The 15,123-nt window shown below is 44.7% G+C and overlaps 1 protein-coding gene across 1 annotated transcript; it reads left to right on the top strand.

The window, feature by feature from the left end:
- Positions 1–10,966: 10,966 nt before the first annotated feature.
- On the top strand, positions 10,967–15,123 carry LOC130119603 (kelch-like protein 11). The gene is made up of 2 exons (XM_056288153.1): positions 10,967–11,448; positions 11,878–15,123. Exons 1-2 carry the CDS (start codon positions 10,991–10,993, stop codon positions 13,460–13,462), a joined length of 2,043 nt encoding a protein of 680 aa, XP_056144128.1. The 5' UTR covers positions 10,967–10,990; the 3' UTR covers positions 13,463–15,123.

The raw sequence follows: 15,123 nt of genomic DNA on the forward strand, positions 1-15,123 counted from the left end.
GTTCTAGATGTTTGGACACTCCTTAAACCGTGATCAGAGAAAGCATCATTGAATCTCTGCTAGTCAGACTTTCCAGCTGGTACCAGTTTAGTTTGTAATTGTACAATGTTCAGTAAATACTTTGAAAAGAATTGGTTTGTGTTTTGCCTTTTCCATTAACCACACATTTCTCTGAAAATAGGCTTTGAATCCTCCACAGTGTCACTCCTGCTTCTATTAGTATTGCATTACTGGGGGTTGACGTCATAGCTCCTATAGTAGTCTATCCACTTTTTGCTGCTGCTCCTATATACTATACAACCATAATCTACTGTTGACCTCGTAACCGCCCTATAAATGTCAAGTAATGACTGTTTATCTGCCCCCCAGTCGCAGCCAGCCACAACTCGTAATACATTTATGACTTTTTTGCATTTTGTTTCCAGGTGTTTGATATGTACTCTCCGTGTATAGTTGCGATCTAGCCATAGGCCCTGGTGCTTAAATTCAGCCATCCTCTCCAATGGCTGACCATATAATGTTAACTTCCCAGCATCATTCTTGCACTTATTTGTAAACATCGTGTAACAAGACTTGCTTTTTGACAATTTGAACCCCCACTCATATGACCACTTCTCCACTTTCTCTATTGCTTTCCCTATATTCTTTAACACGTTATATTTCTTCCCCTCATCCATATGGCCCCATCGTCTGCATATAGCGCCAATTTGATGCATCGATCTAGATTTGTAAATATATCATCAATCATTACGTTGAACAATAGAGGGCTGATTGCAATCCCCTGGGGAATACCATTTTCTATTTTATAAACCTTAGATACCTCTGCTCCAACCTTGACTTTAGGTTTACTGCCTGTTAAAAAGTCCATAATCCAATTATACATCCTCCCTCCAATAACCATTTTACTTAATTTGATAAGCAACCCTTCCCTCCACATAAAATCATATGTCTTTTCGATGTAAAAATATACTATTGTCATCAACGCTTTCATTTTCATTGTCTTTTCCACCTCATTACTTACTCAAACTAGAGCAGTGGTTTTCAAAGTGGGGGCCACGGGCCCGTAGGTGGCCGGCAGGGGACGCCAAGGGGGCCTCAGCAAATTGGAGGGAAAATGAGGGAAAATGCTAAAAAAAAAAATTTTGAAAAATAAATTGAATTATTATGTATATTATGATCAACTATATTTTATAACAAAAAACGCTTATAATGGAAAACAGAAATATTCAATATAATGGAAGGATTAAAATTTGAAGTATAAATGTCATTATTACTGCATTAACAAAAGTAAGGAAATACTATATTCAGGAAGTTTTTTTTCTTCTTTTTAACATTTGCTGTAGTATTGTCAATGGGTTTTTAAAGACATCTTGCAAAAAAGGGGGGCCCCGGCCAGAAGCTAATGCTATTTGGGGGGTTTGGCATGGAAAAGTTTGGGAACCCCTGAACTAGAGCATCTATACTGGCTCATCCTTTTCGAAATCCACTCTGAAAATTACTCAGTAACCCTTTTTGTTCCAGTACATGTGATAGCCATGAACTATTATCTTCTCCATCCATGTACATGAGTGAGCCATCAACACTATGGGCCTATAGTCACGAGGAAGAGCAGGATCCTTCCCTGGCTTGATGAATGGTAATATGACTGCCCTTTTCCAACAACTCGACAGCTTTCCCTCCCTCCGGATTTTATTACAAATCCTCAGCACTAACTTCAATGTTTCCACTGGCAACAGCTGGAACATGGCATAACATAACTGGTCTTGTCCTGGGGCTGTATATCTAGTATCTTGTAAGGCTATTTTAAGTTCTGACATTGTAAAGTCTACATCCAGAGTTGACATCTCATCCTCTCTCTTCTCTCTCACATACTCATTCTCTCTCGAGTACACGTTCTTTCTGCTGCCTATGGAAATCATCAATGTGCTCACCACTATGTACTGCAGCAAATGCCCTACCTAACATATCCGTCTTCTCTTTCTCAGACACTGCCAACCTCCCCCCATCAACCAATGCTGAGATTTTAACTGACTTCCTTTTCCCACTCATTTGCTTGAACATGGACCAGACATCCCCTAACTTTACTCCTCTGTCAATGGTAGAAGAGAATCCTCTCCATGTCCTCTTTTTTGTGTGCTTAATTCCTACGAGCCACTTCCCTTTTCCTTTGGCAATCTATAACATTCTTACGACATGTTTTTCTTCAAAGCTCTGAATGCCTGGTTTCGTTCTTTCACAGCTCTGCTGCATTCCTTGTTCCACCAAGGCACCACTTTCTTCTTACCCTGTGTTGTTCTCTTTGTTATACTCAAATTTAGGCACTACTGCGGGGACCAGAACACATACCCACATCCGGCTTCCCACGCACAGACATGGCCAATTGTGTCTATAGGGGATACCCGACCAAGCCAGAGGCAACATGGGGATTCGAACTGGCGATCCCCATGTTGGTAGGCGATGGAATAGACCGCTACACGACCTGGACACCCATATAAATACTTTTTAAACTCTTGCCAATTGGCTATTAGGCTTCCCACATTCCACTGTAGTATGTGGAGTACCATTATTATAATCTCAACCCACATCATGTATATTTTCTCCAACTTTAGGTTCTGTCAACAATGCATGTATCTGGTCTGCTTTTACATCTTTCATATCAAGGAATCTTTTTGCTACCTCCACAATGTTCCTAATTCTATCACTTTTCCTTTTCATCTGTGATGCAACATTAATGGTGTGGCAGACGAAGGCCACAAGGTTCACTTTGTTCACCACTAGAGTTTCCTCGTTAACTTTACATTTATGATCACAAACACTTTGCGTAGTTATTGGGGCTTGGGTTTGGACCTGGTTTTCAGGTGTGTTGTCGTCAATTTGTACTGCATTTCTTTGAGCCATTCCACTAACATTCCTGTTGTTTGTTCCTACCCCCCTTACTTTCTTTGGTGCTTCTGCGTATGAAACTTTGTCCATTATCTTAACTTTCTGGACTTCTCTGGTTTCTATGCACTACACAGCCTCCATATGCAGAACTGTGCTCTCCTCCACAGTTACAACATTCAGCCTTGGCATCCTTTTCACATTTTCCATACTCGTGTTAGCCTCCACATCGCACGCACCTTAGCTTTCCTTTACACAGCTGTGCTGTGTGCCCCATTCTTTGGCATGCATAATACTTGAGTGATTTGGGAATTTATTCCCTCACACTGTATTTCCTGTATCCCATTTGCACTGATTTAGCGAGGGTTTTCCTCAAACTGAAGTGCAACTGATAGGGTTTCCTTCAGTGAGCCATCCTTTTTACTTTTAAGCCTTGTGGCATCAATTAGTTTTCCTCCTTGCATCTCATTTTTAACATCTTCGATAGACATAGGGGGACTTCTGAGATAACGCCTCTCAACTTTGCCATTGCTCCTGGGATATGAGCCTTCATCCTTTCCTCTTTTAGTGACATTCTAAGTATCTTTTCTTGCTGTCGTTTGCTAAATGCATGTATCAACACTCATTTGTTATTCATAAACTTAGCATATTTTATTTTGCCAAGCTCTTCCTCCATCGCTCTGCTAAGTTTAATTTAAATTCAGTTATTGAATTCAATTATTACTTTCCACTCGGTTTCTTGTGCTTGATCCATAATTGTCTGCCTTTCATTCTGACTGGTTCTTGGTTTTTTATGGTATTAATACCTTTTTTTCTCACTGTCAACCGGCCAACTTCTCGCTCTGTCTCGTTTCTCTTTCTTGTAAAGCCATATACCTAGGTATCATCCAATCCATTTCTTTCCCATTATCTCCATCTGAACAAGTTGACATGATGTTAGAGTCAAAGTACAGTTTATGCTAATCCGCCAGAAAATTGTTCAATACTACGGCGTTTCTGGTCCATCAACCTGGAACCCGCGTTTCTGGTTCGTCTACGTGCAAACCGGAAAAAAAATCTTCTTCTTCCAGGATAACAGCCACGTAACTACTACTACTACTACTACCACCACTACCGCTACTACTACTACTACTACTACCACTACTACCACTACCGCTACTACTACTACCACTACCGCTACTACTACTACCACTACTACTACTACTACCGCTCCTACTACTACTACCACTACTACTACCACTACTACTACTACTACTAACACTACCGCTACTACTACTACCACTACTACTACTACTACCACTACTACTACTACTACTACTGCTACTACTACCACTACTACACTACCGCTACTACTACTACCACTACTACTACTACTACCACTACTACTACTGCTACTACTACTACTACTACTACCACTACTACCACTACCGCTACTACTACTACCACTACTACTACCACTACTACTACTGCTACTACTACTACTACTACTACTACTACTGCTACTCTTCTTAATCTCCCCCAGTACTGGTGCAACTTGAGGACCTAATTGAAAACCACAAACATCTCCAAGACAAAAGAACAAACTTATTCATTAATCACCCAACCGCCGCGCCCCATCCGACACGCACGGAGGACCCATTAACACTTGGCTTGTTGTGTAGGTGTATCCTGCTGTTAGTCGATTATGAAACGGGTGTGCATGTTTGTTATTCTGTTTTTGAGGACTTTGCAGCACAAACGCAATGTTATTAAGTTCTCTCTGCCGTATTTTCTTGCAATAAGCGATATTCGTTGAATGCCCCACAGATACTCACGTCAACCCATTAAAATGGTTGCGCTGTGTCAGAACAGCGTTAACTTTTAAGCTGGGCTGTTTATGGAGGACAAACCCGTTTGTTTGGGTTACAGCTGGGGGACAGTCGATCCTCCCTCGGTGACTGATGTATACATGCGGGTGCTCACCGTGACAGATGAGACATCACATGATGGGAGGATGCATTATGGTCCATGCCTGGTCTGCACCTCTGCACAGGCGCAGTGGGTGCGCGGTGACGCCTTTCACCCACTGCGCATGTCCGCCATCTCGTCGACGCTAAAATGTTGAAGTTAGTTCCATAACGGTCTTCCATATGATAAACCATTATTTGCGGAACAATTGCCCGGTAAACTAATTGTACTCCATTTCGGCTGCGTCATCTGTGTAAAAAACATCAACTTAGTAATTTTTCTAGTTATTTCATGATAAACTTTACCCTGACCGGACCCCACCTGAATCGCTATGTATCATGCGGTACATTGGCATTAATTGAGCAGTGTTTTGTTCAACCTCTTTTGGATGCCATCCAGCCAGCTGCTGACTCTGTCAAGATTTATCTTTAAATCTCATTGGGTAGACTTCAACCTTCACTACAAAGACGTGGTAAATGATTTGAAACAAAGTCTATGTCATGTTATTATAGTCCCTTCTCTGCACTGTCATGCCTGCTATTTCATTATTTTTCTTGGATATCAGATATGAGGTTTACCCAACGGGTATTCTTATTCTGATTTCCATTAAGAGCTGGATAACAGCAAAACGTCTTTGGTCTAGACAGCTTGCACGTTAGAGAGCTAGACTACCAAAACCGTCTGAACAAATTATCTAATGTTGTTGCAATGCTGAAATAAAGAGTACGTTTCATATCATTTCCATATTTCCACAACGTGAGAATGATGATGCAAGTGCTGTGAATAAATCCAGCAAATTTAGAAATTGGTTTGTATCTACTGAACTTGAATAGAATTTCCCAGAACATAAACTAGAAGAGTGCACACAGTGCAGCACCCAATGAGGTGTAGCTCCCCTTTCCGGTGCTTGGATTTAGGCGGAAAAATAATTGAGTCGGTACTCAGTTGCGGTGTAAAACAGGTTTTTTCAATGGTTTTGAATCACCGCAATTACGAGAGGTCCTTGATCATGCAGTCATAACTGTGCACAGTAATGATGACAGGCCCAGTAGTATGAGCCGCGGAGAGATGCGCACACACAGACAGAAAAAACCATGTTTTCCTGCCATTATAGGACTTCTGCGCAGCGCCCTAGTCGATTAAATGGGATGTATATATATAAAGTTTTTAACTTGCAGCGCCCAAGCTAAAAAGAAAAAAGAAAAAAAATGCACAGCCTCACACAACTGCGACCAAGACTAATATGAACTTGCACTTTCCAAAAAGAAAAGGTTTGTTATGCGACCATGTTGGTCTGACCCTAACCCTGTCCTTATTTTCATAATATTGGAGCGAATTCAGGAGGCAGCCAGGAAACGAACCTGCGTCGCCCGGGCGACTGCGCAAACTAGTCAACTAAAAGGTCCGACCTATTACCCAAGGGCTAGCGAGTCTAGTCATCCGTTGTCCTTACACTAACCCCCTTCGGGAACCGCATCCCCGCGCTTCAGCATATCAGCTCCCCCACTCATGGGCGCATGCGCTTCCGATGGCCTCACGGTCTCACCATCCCACTTCTGACACCAATGTAGCAAATTTGAGGGGCAGCCGGGACACGAACCCGGGTCTCCCTCACCACGGGCGACTGCGTTAACCACTCGACCAAAGGGTCCAGCCTGTTAGCCAACCGGCTATCGAGTCTACTCATTCATGGTCGTTACAATGTAATAAAGCTGGGTAAAAAGTTTACGATCGCACATGCGCGACTCACATCCACGGGTGACTCAGATCGGGCAAGAATTGCCTGCAACCTAGAGGAAGTTGTTCCTTTATATTTTGATGCATGCTCAATAATCCAGGTAAGGAAATCCCAGAAAGTTGAATCAGTTGTATGGACACAACGTTTAGTGAGAGAAACGTTTCATCATCACTAAGTGACTTTGTCAGTCTCAGCTGACTGCAGGTATCCCCAACCTTATAAACAACACAGCTGCATAACGACCAAAACCACCGATCGGTTTCATATGCAAATTGTCATTAAATAGAGTTAAAATGGCCCTGCGAACTATTCAGAGGATTGGGGAACATCACATTCAGAACACTATGGATTTTGTGGATAAGGTGAGCAGTGACGCCCCCAGAAACTTTTCACCGGGGTGGCCAAATGGGGCCACTGAAAATCTTGGGGTGGCACACCAAAACCAAAAGCCATGACTGAATTTCAGGAATTCTACTATGCTGTTGCAGTATACTGTATAGGCTAGTTGAAAACTGTCAATATGAGAGTTAAGGAATCGCATACTGAAATACTTCAGTTTCTTCCTTTTTTCAGTTAATGTTACTAAATATCTGATGTGCATAGACTAATACCGGTACAGCTTACATTTTGAGTTCCACAACAATTCTGTTTTAATGTGTTATGTATCTGTATACACTGCTCAAAAAAATAAAGGGAACACCTAAAAACACAATATAGACCTCGATGAATGAAATATTTCAGCTGAAAATCTTTATTTATTAGACAGAGGAATGTGTTTAGAGCAAAATAACCTAAGAATGATCAATGGAAATCAAAATCATTAGCCCATTAAGGTCTGGATTCAGAATCATACTCAAAATCAAAGTGGAAAATGAAAACATAGGCTGATCCAACTTCTGTGGAAATTCTTCAAGACGATTCAAAATGAGGCTCAGTAGTGTGTGTGGCCTCCACGTGCCTGTATGCACTCCCTACAACGTCTGGGCATGCTCCTGATGAGACGACGGATGGTCTCCTGAGGGATCTCCTCCCAGACCTGGATCAGGGCATCGGTCAACTCCTGGACAGTCTGTGGTGCGACATCGCGTTGGCGGATGGTACGAGACATGATGTCCCAGAGGCGCTCGATTGGATTCAGGTCTGGGGAACGTGCAGGCCAGTCCATAGCATCAATGCCCTCGACATACAGGAACTGCTGACACACTCTGGCCACATGAGGATGAGCATTGTCATGCATGAGCAGGAACCCAGGGCCCACTGCATCAGCATATGGTCTGACAATGGGTCTGAGGATCTCATCCCGGTACCTAATGGCAGTCATGGTACCTCTGGCTAGCACGTAGAGGTCTGTGCGGCCCTCCAAGGATATGCCTCCCCAGACCATCACTGACCCACCGCCAAACCGGTCATGCTGGAGGATGTTGCAGGCAGCAGAACGTTCTCCACAGCGTCTCCAGACTCTCTCACGTCTGTCACATGTGTTCAGTGTGAACCTGCTCTCATCTGTGAAGAGCACAGGGCGCCAATGGCGAATCTGCCAACCAAGCTGTTCTCTGGCAAAGGTCAATCGGGCTGCATGGTGTTGGGCTGTGAGCACAGGCCCCAATTGTGGACGTCAGGCCCTCATACCATCCTCATGCATTCTGTTTCTCACTGTTTGAGCAGAAACCTGCACATTAGTGGCCTGTTGAAGGTCGTTTTGTAGGGCTCCGGCAGTGCTCCTCCTGTTCCTCCCTTGCACAAAGGACCAGATAGCGGTCCTGCTGCGGGGTTGTTGTCCTCCTGCGGCCCCCTCCACGTCTCCTGGTGTACTGGCGTGTCTCCTGGTACCTCCTCCATGCTCTGGACACTGTGCTGGGAGACACATCAAATATTCTTGCCACAGCACGCATTGATGTGCCATCCTGGATGAGCTGCACTACCTGAGCAACTTCTGTAGGTTGCAGATACCGCCTCATGCCACCTATAGTGGTGAGGGCACTAGCAAAATGAAAAACTAACCAAAGATCGGCCAGAAAACATGAGGACAGGCAAATGGTCTGTGGCCACCACCTGCAAATCCATTCCTTTTATAGGGGTTGTCTTGCAAATTGTCTAATTTCCACCTGGTGGAAATTAGACAATTTACCAACAGGTGAAATTGATTCACAAATCAGTGTTGCTTCCTAACTGGACAGGTTGATATCTCAAAAGTGTGATTGACTTGGAGCTATATTGCATTGCTTATGTGTTCCCTTTATTTTTTTGAGCAGTGTATATTGTAACGTGTTAGACAATTGTTATATTGTATGTGTCCAAAAATGAAAAACGGGCGCCACTGAAGGTGAGGGACATCATTATGGAGAGGGATGAAACAATGGTCTCTTATGATGTTACGTCTCTCTTCACTTGCGTCCCTGTTGATGAAGCAGTGGAGGTAGTCCGTATGAAATTTCAAAACGACCCCACTCTTAGCAACAGGACCACCCTTAACACTGACCAAGTGTGTCTGCTCCTGAAGCGGTCTTCAGTCCACGTACTTCACATAGGGACAGTACTGTAGGCAGAGGCATGAGTGTGCTATGGGTTCCCCAGTCTCACCTGTAATGGCCAACTCATATATGGAGGAAGCGGAAAAGAGGGCTCTGATGTCCTATCCAGGGACACCACCTAGCCACTGGTACAGATTTGTGGACGACACCTGGGTTTAAATCATATCTCAGGACATACCACATTTCACCAACCACATATTAACTCTGTGGACAACCACATCAAGTTCACCAAGGAGGATGTGAAAATGACAGGTTGGCCTTCCTTGACTGTGAAATTGCAATTGGTGACGGGGGACATTTGATTGTTGATGTTTACCATAAACCAACACATGCTTACAACACAGTACTTAATCACTTTTGATCATGTCGCTGCCCGATCCGAGTCAACCGTCAGTGACGCATGCGCACGCATGTTAACGGTTGACTCAGAGTAGCGCTGGTTGAGCGAGCTAGAGAGAGAAAGAAGAGAGGGCGCGGTGATAGCAAGAACCTTTTTCAAAGGTTTTGAATCACTGCAACCATGAGGTCTTTCATCATACAGTCATAACTGCACAAAAAAAAAGGCTGATGGGTCCAGTGTAGTGCTGCACGATTAATCTAATTGTAATCGCAATCGCGATGTCAGCAGCAAAAAGGCTGCGATTTAATTGAATAATAAAATGTGCGTGTGAACGTCTGCTTGAGTTCAGTTTGCATATCTACGCCCATAATTAAGAGATGGCCAATCAGTCTCTGTTTAGGCAGTGAAGCGTGTGCAGGTCACATGACTATCCGGTGTGCTGTATGCAGATCAGAAAGAAGGGAAAATGGATACCGATGACAACGAGCAGGTTAACGCTGGTGAACTGGTGGCAAAAAAAACTCGTCCTCTGTTATATGGCGATTTTTGGATTCAAGCTCAGCGACATTGAACAGAAAGAGGTACTGCGTAAAACATTCAAAATGAAAGTCGCTTGTAAAGTTGGGCTGGTGTAGGTGGACAGAGCTAGCAGCATGTGGCTAGTTAGCAAGAGCCCCGGGATGGCTGATTAGCTCAGAGTCGAGAAGACAACGAGATAGGGATGTCCACACTGCTTACTTTCCGTATTACATACATTAACCATACTGTAAACTACTAATAAGACACGTTAGCTCCTAGCTAACGGGTCTGACCCTTTAGCCGAGCGGTTAGTGATGTCGCCTTGTGGTGCAGTACACCCGTATCGAATCCCGCACCGGGCAAAAAAAATAACCGGTTACATTACGGTGCCAGGTCTCCACGCCACTATGTTCACCGATCATACATGAACAGCACAGAGGCCACACGTAACCTAAACGTTGCTCTTGAGAGGCAAAAGAAGAACAGGGGCCAAAATAACGTGCATCTGTTCACCGCGTGCGTGTCACTCAAAGACTCAAAAGAACGCAAGGTGCCGTCAACCGCGTCCAGGCAAGTACGTCTTAAAGGTACACGTCCCAATTTCGACTGTTACACGCGACATGTCGCGGCAACACGACAAATTTGTATTATTTGTATATGTATGAATTTGTTTATTATATCGCAAATTGCAATGTTGTCCACAATAATCGCAATATGAGTTTTTCACCAAATCGTGCGGCACTAGTCCAGTGCATAATCCCCTCCAGCTATCCACCTGGCGGGGATAATGACAGACGAAAGTCTTAAAAACAAAACAAAAAAAACAAAAAAACCCGACATGGATTTCGTCATAGAAGACACTTTCGGTGGCCTTCCCCTTTAAATTTTCTATTAACGCGCAGAGGTGAGGTGACGAATACAGAACTGACTTCGGCTAAATCCTCTGTTTTGAACTCCTGTATGTGTGCCTGCGTATGTAGCATCCTGTCCTGCACTACTTTACTTCCATTCCGACTTCCGACGTACTCTGACAGAATGGCGGCTGCAGCCCCAAACCCGGAGGATTCCGCCCGGAGCGGCAGCGGCACCTCTACGCCCAGCGCCCTCGCCGGAGACGGGGACACGGAGGAGGCCGAGGACTTCACCTCCTCCTCCCACTGCTCGGAGCTGTCTCGCCGGCAGAACGAGCAGCGGAAACAGGGCTTATTCTGCGACGTGACGCTGGCCTTCAGCAGCGGGGCGGCCGCTGGGAGCGTCCAGACCTGCGAGTTTTCCGCGCACCGCTCCGTGCTGGCGGCGGCCACCGACTATTTTACCCCTTTGCTGGGGGGAACGTTTTCCGAGTCCCTGTCCGGACGGGTGGACATGAAGGAATGGAGCTCAGAACTGGGCCCGGATCCAGAGACGGTGGAAAGCGTCATCCAGTATATGTACACCGGTGAAATACACGTGAGCACCTGCAATGTACATGAAGTACTGGAGCTCGCTGACAGGTATGGACAGCCCTCAGTATGTCTGGATGTTTCTGACAGACAGTAGACCAAGCCGGTGCCGAGTGACTGATCTATGGTTAAATTAAAGGCTATTGTATGTGTGTGCGCTACGCAATAAACATAGACCTAATCAGAACCAGCCAAACTAGGATGAGTGTAAAGTTCATAAAATGTATAATTTATATTGTTACATTTAATCCAGTTAGTCAAGTACATTTTCGACGAGACAGTACAAGCCTGTTTCACGCTATAAGCAGTCAATAGCTGTTCATTGCTTATAGCGTGATAGAGGCTTAGTATTGTCTCATAGAACATTTACTTGACTAACTGGATTATTTTGCTCCTTATTTGTTGAGCACTATCCCTACCGTTGAGTGTTTCTTTTAACAAAGTCATTGTTAAATTTTTATTGCTTCCGTTGGCTTGCAGGTTCCTCTTACTCCAGCTGAAGGACTTCTGTGGTGAGTTCCTAAAGAAGAAGCTGAGTTTGACCAACTGTGTGGCGGTCCACAGTCTAGCTCATATGTACACATTGGACCAGCTGGCTCTGCGGGCTGCAGACATGATCCGTCGCAACTTCCACAAAGTCATCCAAGATGACGAATTTTACACGCTGCCCTTTCACCTGGTTCGAGATTGGCTGTCCGACGCTGAGATCACCGTGGATTCGGAGGAGGTGTTGTTTGAGGCTGTCGTGAAATGGGTACAGAAGAACGCAGAGGAGCGAGGCCGCTTTTTTGAGGAGCTGTTTCGTCTCCTTAGGTTGCCACAGATCAAGCCCACCTATCTGACCAGGGTGGTGAAGAACGAGCGTCTAGTGGCTGCCAATGAGGCCTGTCTCCGCCTGGTGTCGGAGGCCGTGGAGGGCCACGCCATCCGATTTGAGAACCTGAAGTCAGCTGACATGGAGCTCTGGTCGTCTCACATGGCATCCTTTCAGCCACGCTTTGGCCAAAACATGGATGTTATCATGGTGGTGGGTGGGGTGTCAGAGGGTGGAGACTACCTGAGTGAGTGTGTGGGATACTTCATTTATGAGGACCGCTGGGTTAACTTGCCGCATATTCACAACCACCTGGATGGCCATGCCATCGCTGCCACAGAGTCTCATGTCTATGTAGCCGGATCTATGGAACCGGGATTTGCCAAGACGGTGGAACGATACAACCCCAATCGCAACACCTGGGAGCAGGTGAGCAACCTGACCACACGCAAGCACTCGTTTGGCCTAACCTGTATCAAAGATATCCTCTACAGCATTGGCGGCCACGGCAACTTCAGCCCAGGGTTCAAAGACGTGAGTGTGTATGAGCCTGAGCAGGACAAGTGGCACAACCTAGAATCAGCCCCCAAGATCCTGCGGGATGTGAAGGCTGTGAGCGTGGAGGACCGCTATGTGTATGTCACGGCACGCACACCAGTTGACACGGATAACGAGGATGGGCTGAAGACTGTGACCACGCGTTATGACACGGAGAGCCGCCAATGGCAAGACGTTGACTCCCTACCTCTCATCGATAACTATTGCATATTCCAGATGGCTGTGGCCTCCACCAACTTCTATCACACAGCCTCCTGTTGCCCCAAGAGCTACACTGTGCGAGACGAGGTGGCCCGGCAGAAGATCAGCCTGCGCATCTCCGATGAGATTCTCGAGAGTTTGCCCCCGGAAGTCACCAGCATCGAGGGCGCTGCCATCTGCCACTTTGATGAGGATGTCTTCATCATTGGAGGCTGGAAGAACAGCGATGACGTGGACAAGCAGTACCGCAAGGAGGCTTACCGCTACTGTGCTGAGAGGAAGCGCTGGATGCTGCTGCCGCCCATGCCCCAGCCTCGCTGCCGAGCCACTGCCTGCCATGTACGAATCCCATACCGTTTCCTGTATGGCTGCCAACGCTACCCCATGCCACAGAACCTGGCCCGCCAGCGAGACCGCATGCAGCAGATGCAGCAGCTACACAGGCGCACACTCACCCTGCGCAGGCAGCTGCAGTCCCAGATAGAATGCTGAGCGTTTCCATTGTGCACCGCATATGAGGACAAGCAGCACCATTCCAAGGATACGCTGTGAAGTACCATTACATGGCAGCCATCACATTTTCTCCACATTCCCCATAACACTCTTAACATCCTGCAGTGGGCCCCACGTCCCTCTAATATTGGATGTCATTAAGCTGAACTCTCCATGCCATCAGTTCTCAAACTGTGTTGTGTTAGTGACTGACATGGTGAAGGCCATGAGGTGTTTTTGGACTGTTAGCAGAAGGACATGGCAAATGTAAACTTGTGAATAAGTGTGTCACACAGCGACCTACAGCCAAATACCCTAGCCAAGTATGTTGGCATAGATTATGTTTATCTGTTTGTACATACATAGTATATAGCTGTATATGTGTACATTAATATGGATATTTTACATCCCATCATGCCTGTACAAGGAAGACTGTGACTAGCAGTAACTACATTCCTACATTCAATCCAGCTAGTTAAATGAAGTCACATTCCAAAGTGACACTGTGACAATCTCTTTATTCTCTATTTAAATGGCTCTGCTTATTACCTTATAGCCAGAAATAAACATGAAAGGAAAGAAAACAGCATTTAAACTTAAAGTCTTATCGATGATAATGTTTTTTTTATTGCAGCTTCCCTACATCAGTTGTATGGAGTGTTTAAATCATTGTGTTCTAATCTTTGTTTGCTCATGTAATGTCTAATAACCAATTATCTTATTCCACGCTCCATATTGAGTGAAGTCATTACATTATCCCCATGCAATGACCTCTTTTTAACAACTTGAAATGAATATGTAGCTTTTCCATATTACTTGATTAGACCTAAACTGTAAATCTCAAAATCATGTTGTGCTCCAGGTATTGGTGATGCATAGATCATTCCTTTCTTTTGCACTTTGGCAGCTTACTGCCCATTGCATTCCTGTGAGTTCGAGGAAGATACTTGGATGTATGAGAGAGTGTATGTGGAAAGTTTTTGTAATAAATTTTTAAGATGCTTTACAAACATAAGTGGTGCACTTTTCAACATTGAATCCCAAATAAAGTCTTATAGAAGTCCAGGATTAAGTCAGTTACTTTTTCAGTGTGACTCTGCTGACTTCACTTCTTCCTCTTTAGAGGTGATTGTAATTTGGAAAATTCGTTATTTAATCCATTGTGCAGCCAGTCTGTATTGATCTCATTTAACAGACATATTGCAATTATTGGCCTTTCGCCTTTTAACATTTAAATGTACTGTAAAATCTAATGTAATATTGTACTCCACTCCCAACTAGGGTATTGGACATCCTGCCATGTTTTGTGGTCTCTTTTCATCCTCCAAAGATAATCATAACTCAGATGAAAAGAAGTGAGACCACTATTTGGACGTAGATCTTTGAGACAGGACAGACGGGGAATGTCATTGTGAATGTGTTACATAAATGTTCAAGAATTGCTACTGCAAGGTTTATCCAAGCAGTGGCTTCACGGCATAATGGTAAAGGGAGGCCGAAAATGAAAAGCATTCCCACATTTCAGCCAATATAAATAGCACAGAAATATATTGAATGGAATAAGGTATATATTTTGCTTTGCATGTGATAGTCTGACATTGTGTCCTTTTATTGGATGTAAGAAATGCTATATCATCACTTGCAAATAAAGTCCCTTTTAT

This window comes from Lampris incognitus, chromosome 10, assembly GCF_029633865.1.
Source record: "Lampris incognitus isolate fLamInc1 chromosome 10, fLamInc1.hap2, whole genome shotgun sequence".
Taxonomy (NCBI): Eukaryota; Metazoa; Chordata; class Actinopteri; order Lampriformes; family Lampridae; genus Lampris; species Lampris incognitus.

Coding starts and splice junctions, on each gene's coding strand:
- LOC130119603 (XM_056288153.1), top strand. CDS start 10,991: ATGGCGGCTGCAGCCCCAAACCCGGAGGATTCCGCCCGGAGCGGCAGC. Junction 11,449..11,877: donor GTACTGGAGCTCGCTGACAG/GTATGGACAGCC, acceptor GTTGGCTTGCAG/GTTCCTCTTACTCCAGCTGA.